This window comes from Tachysurus vachellii, chromosome 1 (genome assembly GCF_030014155.1).
Source record: "Tachysurus vachellii isolate PV-2020 chromosome 1, HZAU_Pvac_v1, whole genome shotgun sequence".
Classification (NCBI taxonomy): Eukaryota; Metazoa; Chordata; class Actinopteri; order Siluriformes; family Bagridae; genus Tachysurus; species Tachysurus vachellii.
The window spans coordinates 32,897,136-32,906,755 of NC_083460.1; the positions used below are offsets into that span (position 1 = coordinate 32,897,136).

At 37.8% G+C, this 9,620-nt stretch overlaps 1 protein-coding gene across 1 annotated transcript; it reads left to right on the top strand.

The window, feature by feature from the left end:
• The first annotated feature begins 4,126 nt into the window (after window positions 1–4,126).
• LOC132842378 (5-hydroxytryptamine receptor 3A-like) lies at window positions 4,127–9,121 on the top strand. Its single transcript, XM_060865067.1, has 8 exons — window positions 4,127–4,267; window positions 4,382–4,426; window positions 4,958–5,067; window positions 5,267–5,436; window positions 5,785–5,945; window positions 6,296–6,506; window positions 8,086–8,349; window positions 8,597–9,121. The coding sequence occupies exons 1-8, from the start codon at window positions 4,127–4,129 to the stop codon at window positions 8,818–8,820; spliced, it is 1,326 nt and encodes a 441-aa protein (XP_060721050.1). The 3' UTR covers window positions 8,821–9,121.
• Window positions 9,122–9,620: the final 499 nt, after the last annotated feature.

Sequence of the window (9,620 nt, forward strand, 5' to 3'; positions counted from 1 at the left end):
GTGTCCACCGATTTTTCTGTGTGTTCTCCTGCTTTTATTAATGTAAAGCTGATTTGAAACAATGAAACAATTGTGAAAAGCGCTATATGAATAAAATAAAATAAAATTGAATAAATAGATGAGCTAATAATAATAATCAGTTTAATTTATATAGCGCCTTTCAAAGGACCCAAGGTCGCTTGCTCACTGACTCCATTGAATGTTCTTGTGTGATAATGAAAGTGTCTTTTTTCGCGTGTGTGTGTGTGGTGTGTGAGTGTGGTGTGTGGTGTGTGTGGTGTGTGGTGTGTGATGTAGATTAAACATGACCGGGCCAAAATGGTCCACTTTTTACATCATGGCTGTGTCAAGAATATCACTGTGTTTATGAGGTAGTAATGATGAGATTTTGTGTTGACAGGTGAACTCTCTGGTGTGTTTGCCGCGAGACAGGGTGTATGGCTGCCAGCCTTTTCTCCTGGCACCTTTCACAGACCCCCAGGAAGCACAGCAGGCCTTCAACCATGCCCATGCCAGGACCAGGGCCAGAGTTGAAATGACCTTTGGCCTCCTGAAGGCACGCTTTCACTGCCTTCACAAATTAAGGGTCAGCCCTGTGAGGGCATGTGACATTACTGTGGCTTGTGCTGTTCTCCACAATGTGGCCTGCCTGAGGAAGGAGAGGACCCCCAGAGTGCCACCAGCCATGGACTGGGACAATCTGACAATCTTCCATGATGACGACATTGGTCGGCTCCTGAGGGACCAATATGTGTTGAATTATTTTAGTTCGTATGTGTGCTTTTAATTTTGGTTAAATATGTCCTGCGGTGGCAGAGGAATTTGGGTTTTTTTGTGTTCTCTCTCTCTCTCTCTCTCTCTCTCTCTCTCTCTCTCTCTCTCTATATATATATATATATATATATATATATATATATATATATATATATATATATATATATATATATATATATATATATCCTTTTGTTGTATAATATGCTTTGATTCTGTGCTTTCCATCTTGTAGACTTCAGTTTTGAAAGGAGCTGATGGTTTACCTGCTTTGTTTTATCCTTATTCAATAAAGGAACATAATGTTACACTTTGTGTTTTTATATTTATATGGAATGTGTATTTTATACGACAGAATATTAGGGCCACACTGAGGAAGAAGGAAAAAGTCATAAATTTATGAGGCTGGTTCTTTCTGCAGAAAAGATGCATATTCTTTTTACAGTCCTGATACAGTACTTACGACAATGTGCTGATGTGCCAAAAGATTAAGTATGTCCTTGTTTGTGAAACCATACTGAAGAACAATTCCAAGAAATGCCCCACAGCTGTCATTTTAACAACTGTCCTCCTCTAAAATGATGGGTTACAATATTATTAAAGACTTCATTCTCAAAGTCTGAATTTTCTTTTTTTCCTCTGTGACCCTAATATTCTATCATTTTATATATAGCCGTATAGTCTATGGGATACTGTAAATTATCTAATGATAGCAACATCATCTAAAAATCATCATTTATCCAAAATGATTGAAATTAATGATCACAAATGTTTAAATAATGACAGTGGGTCTAGTTATATGTGATAACAATGTATAGTGGGCAGTGGAATAACTATTGGTTTCCGTTTGTGGTGACTGCTGACTGACATAAGGGATGAGATTAAATAGATCCTAGAACTTAGCCTGGTCTGGAGCAGGCTAGCTCCACAGAATAAATCTCCATGGTAATTTATACCATAACATTGTACCGCCCCCTAATCCAGCTTTAGTGCAACCGGATCACGGATAAATTGAGCCAGGATCACCAAGATATCCCGGCTTAATCCCTTATCCTAGTTTTGTGCAATATGCCCCTGGATTTCACTAAATTTCCTTAATTTTAATGAAAAGAAAACAGAAGTGGTGTTGTTTACGCCAGGGGGAACCTGTGAATCAGTAGACCTAAACCTCGGTGAGCTGAATCCATATGTGAAGCCCTATGTAAAAAATTTGGGTGTTGTTATGGATTGCGATTTTAAATTGGATTAACAGATTAATTTAGTAGTTAAATCATGTTTTTTCCAATTGAGACAACTCACCAAGGTGAAACCTTTCTTGTCCTCTAAAGACTTTCAAAGAGTTGTGCATATCTTCATTTCAAGTCGCCTTGATTATTGTAACAGCCTTTATTTAGGTATAGGTCAGGCCTCTCTCCAGACTGCAAATGGTCCAGAATGCGGCAGCTCGCCTATTGACGGGCACAGGAAAGTGGGAACATATCACTTCCATTCTCACGTCTCTTTACTGGCTACCTGTCCATTACAGGATTCATTTTAGAATTTTGGTGCCTGTTTTTAAATCTCTTTATGGTTCAGCGCCAAGTTATTTATCAGATTTGATTAATCTGTACGCTCCATCAAGAGCACTAAGGTCTGCCGGCCATTTGCTTTTAGCTGTTCCAAGGGTAAAACTGAAGAGTAGGGGGGACCGAGCCTTTGCAGGAGCGGCCCTGAAGCTCTGGAACAGTTTGCCTCTCTACATCAGACAGGCTCAAACACTTGAGGTCTTCAAATCTGGCCTAAAAACTTATTTTTACAGTCTGGCATTTGATGCCATGTGAGAGCTGCTTTCTTTTATTGTTTTATTGTGTCTTAAGTGTTTTTCTTTTATAGTGCTGACTGTCTGTATTAATGGACATCTTTCCTTTTTGTATGTACAGCTCTTTGACAAACACTTGTTGTTTTAAAAAAAGTGCTTTATAAATAAACTTTGACTTTGACTTTGACATTGACTCAAACATACACCTCTCTGTCTTATTTAAACACACACCTCTCTGTCCCACTCAAACACACACCTCTCTGTCCCTCTCGCGTTCAATTCTGAAATTAATAATATGAAGTGAAATTGAGAATAAGGAGAATTTTATAATAATTGATTTGCGTTAGGCCTAAAATGATTATGCAGTGTGGTCATACTGTGATGCTGCTGTACTTCTGTCCAGAGCAATATTGAGTACATGATTCTGGCAATGACATAAAAGAAAAGGTGTCATTATTTTAATTTATGATAAACAATAATTTAGAAGTGTGTGTAATAAAAGAGTGTATTAACTCCTGATTGTTATATTTACTGTGACTGTGTTCCACTCAAAGACACTATGACAATACCTGTGAAATGTAAGAGTAAATACTTTTGATGATTTTATCCACAAGTTCAAGGCAATAATAATAATAATAATCATAAGAAGGAGAGTTTAAGTACAGCTAATTAAAGGTGTGAGATAGAAAAACCAAGCGACTCTCGCGTGAGTAGCACATTGATACTGTCGGCATAAACACACACGCTGACTGATCATCGCAGGTGTTCAATAACATGCATATAAACACAGGAACACACACTCAGTGGGCTTTAACCTTTGGCTGTGCATCATGGGAAAAGTCAGGCTTCTGCTCTCACTGACGCTTATCCTTATCACAGGTAATAAGGCTTTTTTTCTGATAAAACCGAAAATTTGTAGTATTTTCATTTATTAAAAATATATTTTTCAACTATTGCGTTGTGAGTTGGTGAGGGAAATGTCTAGTAAAAATTATTTTAATTCTTTTATTATTACAATTAACATTTATATTAACATATATATATATAATATTATATATTATATATTAATTAACATTATATATATATATATTATTAAAAGAATATAACAACATTGATAACATATAAAATCAATAATACTTTAATAAATAATACTTTAATCAATAATAAATTAATTTAATCTCAATCTGATTTTCACAAATATTACCAAAATAACTAGCAACAATAATAACAAAAAAAGAGAATAAACACAGATTAATTACCATCAACTAAGCATCAAGTTGTAAACAAATATTTTCAGGCTCTAAAAGGTCTGAGTTGGAAACAGGCGCATGGGTGTGGGTGTGTGTGTTCAGAAGTCTAGATCCTGCAGTTTAAATCCATATGTAGCTCATTCAAACATTTGCCTCATCTGTCTCAGTAACTTGATTTGAACACAGTGTATTTAATTAAAATCAATAAACCATTCAGTATAAAAAAATAATTAAGTGATTTCCCTAAATGATGTCCTGTGTGTGTGTGTGTGTGTATTCCACAGCCTCAGTATGTGTGTGCGAGCTAATGTGTAGGCCGGGTCACAGTGGACCAACCCATGAGTCTCTACAGGAAGTATTCGAGAGGAAGCCATTCAGACCTGCTGTAAATCTGAGTAATCCCACCATTACCAATATCTCCTTCACACTCTATGCTGTGCTCGGAGTGGTAAGTTTGTGTGTGTGTGTCTGTGTGTCTGTGTGTGTGTGTGTGTGTGTGTGTGTGTGTGTGTGTGTGTGGTGACCCTGTTTTAACCTCTCTCTCTCTATCTCTCTGTCTCAGAACGAGAAAACTCAGATCCTCACCACTTTCCTCTGGCTGCGGTTGGTAAGGGCATGGCTGTGTTCCAAACCACCTGCTTTTATATTGTTTATCATTCCTGTAAAACTAGCTAAATGTTGCTAAAATCTTCACGAGCTTATCTGCACTAAACCAGTGGAAATATCATTCACGTGTAAAAATTGTTGTGCAGGTAGTTCAGCTAGGATTAAGGTTTACTGTGTTTACTACACAGGAACGAATTAAGTGTATTAACGCTGAAGCTGTATTTTTATTTATTTATTTTATTGTATTGTATTCAATTTTGTTTTAATGTATTTATTTTTGATGAATACTAAAAACGTCTTAGTCATCTTTTTTCTTGAAACTCAACAGTGATCTTTTATGTGAGACCTGAAAGAACACTCATGCTTTCATTTTTCCTAAACCTGACAGTAAGCAAGCATACGGTTTATTTATAACAAGCTTACACTCTGTTAATTAAACTCTCAGTGCTCAAGGGAGTAATGATTAAAGCGTTGTTTAGGACACAGCCAGAGAGCACTTATGCGATTGTTGTTCTCTGTGTGTTTCCTATAGTACTGGTTCCATGAATTCCTGATCTGGGAACCTGAGGAGTGTGATGGGATCAGTAAGATCTCACTTCCAGTAAGCAACCTCTGGTCACCCGATGTCATCGTCTATGAGTTGTTAGTATTTGTTTTTTTTTCCACGTTTCCTCAGCTCATCTGTCTCACTCTCTGTCTCACTCTCAGAGTTAATGATGTGTCTTGTTCTCGGGTCTTACTCTCTCATGCTCTTTATCTTTCTCGCAGTGTTAATGACCTCTCTCTCTCTCTCTCTCTCTCTCTCTCTCTCTCTCTCTCTCTCTCTCTCACTTTCTCTCAGTGTGGATGATGATGTGTCTCAGGCTTGTCCATATGTTTATGTTAACCACACGGGTCACATACGTTATGACCGTATGCTGAGACTCGTCACAGCGTGTAACCTGCAGATCTTCAGTTTCCCATTTGACGTTCAGAATTGTACCTTTACCTTTGGCTCCTACATGCACACAAGTAACTCACTTCATCTACCCTTCATCTGCCCTTCATATACACATCATCACACTTAATGTGCACTTTCTCCACACTTTATCAACATCATTAGCCTTAAGCAGATCAAGAACTGTTCCAGTACCATATGTAAAGATGTAAAATGTTCGAGTGTACGTGTTGTTTTTGTGTTGTTCATGTTGTTCATGATATTTGATGACTTTATGGTGTTCATGGGGTTTGTATCAATCCTTTGCACTTATCAAGGTGATGTTCAGTTCATGTTATCATTGCTCCTGTATACGGTGCTCCTAAATATCTGATCTCCTCAAAAATGTGGACATTTCCCCTGTGTGTGTGTGTGTTTTGCAGTTCGAGATGTGAGAGTGAAGTCTGCTCTCCCCTTTGAGCAGATGTCGAAGAACTCACAGCGTTATCTGGAGGCCAGTGGAGAGTGGGATCTGGTGGTGATTTTGGGAGAAGAAGGAATTCTCAAGTTCGGTATAGACGAGTGGGACATCATCACCTTCTGGGTGAGAGACAGAAACATAAACACACATTTAAAAGTATCCCAGTTAATAGGGTGTGGCCTTACCATGTACTTGTCTGTCCCATTGAGGTTTAAACTGTATCATACTTCATTATTATCTACTTAGAATAACCACCATCTTCATATTTCATTACTCATCTCAGTTTGAGAAAATGAAGCAGCTTAATAGACATAAACATTGAATCTGTTTCAGTGTTCAACTATTGAACTGTTTAATAATGAGGTTCAGAGATGTAAAGGGAGACTTGACTGTAATTCACACATTACATCTCACACACGTTCGTCATTTCCTAATGTGTGTGTGTGTGTGTGTGTGTGTGTGTGTGTGTGTAGGTGGTGATAAAGCGTCGGCCAATCCTGTATGTGGTGAATTTGCTCATCCCGAGCTCCTTCCTCATGATCATTGACATCCTGTCCTTCTATTTGCCGCCTCACAGTGTTGATCGTGCCTCATTTAAGATGACGCTGATTCTCGGTTACACTGTTTTCCTGCTCATCATGAATGACCTGCTGCCAAGCACAGCCAATGGCACACCAATCATCGGTGAACTGATGCTAGCGTTAACTATTGTTGAATATTTCTATTGTCAAATTGTTAATAGGTTAGTGATCTCAGCAAGTGAGACCTCAGAACTATACAGCAGTTAGTGTTTGGAAGCGAAGTGATTTTCTAAATAATGAATCCATAAAGAACAACTCAATTAATGAAGGGTTTTCTGCTTTAGACTTAAACCTCCTGGTGGTCCAGTGGCAGGTTCCCATACTCTCGATGTGGCCCAGGTTTCGATTTATGGGCAGAGAGCTAATCCAGCCACTGAAGGTTTAACTCTCAGTGCCAGTCCCAAACCTGGAAAAAATGGGAGGGTTGTGTCAGAAATGGGATCGGGTGTAAAACTTGTGCTAAATCAAATATGTGGACCATGTAATACACTTAAACTTCTGCTTTAGCCTTAAAGTTACACACATTTTTTTTCACATCTCTGACATCATGTCCAAACAAAAATAGCAAAAAAAATCTTTTATTTCATTTGATTAAAAAAAGCCCAACTCCAAAGTGTGTAAATCTCCAAATCCATCTATATAAAGAACAATCCATCAGGCATTGGAGAACATACACAGTGTAGGGATGGAGTATCACTTGGAATGTGAATTGAAGTGTGGATTAATGTTTTTGGCTTTAGTAAACATTTCAGCTGCAGAATTTTTTTATTATGATATTACAAACTACCATAACTGTGGTTCGCTAACATTTGAAAATAACAAAAGAAGGAGAGAAGATTTTGAAATCTCACTGGACCTCAGTTTTAATTCAGAAGAACCTATTCATGCTTTCTCAGAAATCTGTGCCATTAACAGCCTTTAAATCTTGCAGACCCATTAACCCAGACGCAGCAGGTGGACTTTTAGCTCTTAACTAACCTCTGAGCTTCTCCACCCATAGGAAAAGTCTATCTACTGGCCACAACATACAACAACAACAAAAAAAAACTTAAAACTTTATGAGAATCTCTGAGCTGAGCTGGCCGAGGTTGTGTGTTAGTGTTCCTCTGGGATTGTTTTTTTATTAAAATAATTTTAAGGTAAATAAAGAAGATGTACATTTAGAGCACCAACACGGGTAACAATCAAACAAACAAAAAATGCAAAAAAAAAAAAAAAAAAAGAGGAAATTAATATAAATTCATTAGAGCTGCTGTCGTCATGTATATTTGTGAAATTCACATATGATCAAAAATCTTTCAGTGACTAATCATTTCTTTACAGCAGCCTCTTTAATGTTTCCTGTGATTATTCTTCTTGGTCATGTGATGTTGGGTGACAAGCTGATTTTTCTGTAAACGTACACAGAATTCATTGCTGCACACAGTGACAGTTTCCTCTTAAACATGAAGGATGAAGCTCTTTAAACAGAAACAATAAATTACGTTCATTTACGTTTTTTTCTACGTATTAATGAAACCGCCTCATTCTGAATTACTGGCCCTGTTTATGTTGATTTATTTAAGAACCCAAAGTGAGTTAAGCTGATTTGTTTCATCAACACAATTCATTTTATTTGATTTTGTTGTTGTTGTTGTTATTATTATTATGTAATTGATTGCTTTTGTTTTCTGTCCATTCAGGTATTTACTTCTCTGTCTGTTTGGCTATGATGGTCATAAGTCTGCTGGAGACCGTCATCATCACCAACGTTCTCCATCACAACTCCATGAAGTACCGTCCGGTTCCACAGTGGGTCAGATTAGTTGTGCTGAAATACATCGCTCGCTTCATCTGTTACAGTGATCCAGACATCACACACACACAGAGGAAATTACTGGACCAAGGAGACATCTGGAGCACACAACGCACGCAGATTGACACACCACAACACTTACATGCTAATGGTGAGTCTCACAATATCAAAACACACTCACCAATGCTACATGACACACACCTGCAGTCATTATATTAAAAAGAATGCATGTGAAGTTAAGGAAAAAAACACTAATCATTCACTGCACACACTATTATTATTATTATTATTATTATTATTGTTATTATCATCTTAGATCGCCATATCTTGGTTCAAAATTTGCCATATCTAGATAAAATTGTGTGTGTGTGTGTGTGTGTGTGTGTGTGTGTCAGCAGCAGGTATGTCCTCCCAGTCTGTCCCCGAGCTGGTGGAGATCAGCGAGTGTGTGCGTGCGATTCGTGCTCACCTCACCATGATGCAACGAGAAGAAGCTCTGCAGGATGAGTGGTGTCACGTCGGCTACGTCCTCGACTTCCTGCTATTCCGTGTCTACCTAATGCTCATCACCTGCTATGCCTTTGTCATCATCTACATGTGGTGCATCTGGATGTACCAGTGACATACACACTTACCGTCCTTACCTGTAATCTCACTTTTTAACAAGTTCTAAATTAGCTGAAAGTTTCATTTATCTCACAAATTTTACATTTTAATATTTAAGGTGTTTTATGTTAAATAACTGTACTACTCTGACCCCTCCCACACACACACTACACTTACCACACCCCTACTACCCTGATCATATACCTAGTACCTCAACCACACACCAACTCCCTTGATCGCACCCCTACTACCCTGAACACACCTCTATTGCTCTGTCCACTCCCCACTAACCTGTCCTCACCACTAATAGTAGTAAGCGGGGGTATATATATATATATATATATATATATATATATATATATATATATATATATATATATATATATATATATTTGTTGTTTGTTTGTTTCTTCATGTTGGTGTAAAATCATACTTCAAAGACATCAGTCATGATGTCTTTATAGATTTGATTTTAAATAAAATACACAGCATATAGAAAGTGTGACTTTGTGATTTGGCCTTTACTGTTATCTTGTTTAGTTCTCTTTCTGTTTCTAATGTTTAAACAAAGGTCCTGAAAAGCACATGCGTGTTCATGAGCTTGGACTAAGAGACTTGCTCTTCACAATGTTATCCAGCTGATTTCATTGGAGAGCATCGGTTAGCTTGGGAACAGAGTTGGAGTAGACAACGATCTGATCTCCCATTCAGTATACAGCAACTCTTTTCTGTTCTGGCACGGAGGTGGTGGAATGAACTTCCCCTGGATGTCCGAACAGCTGAGTCACTGGTTATCTTCAAATGCCCTACCAACTT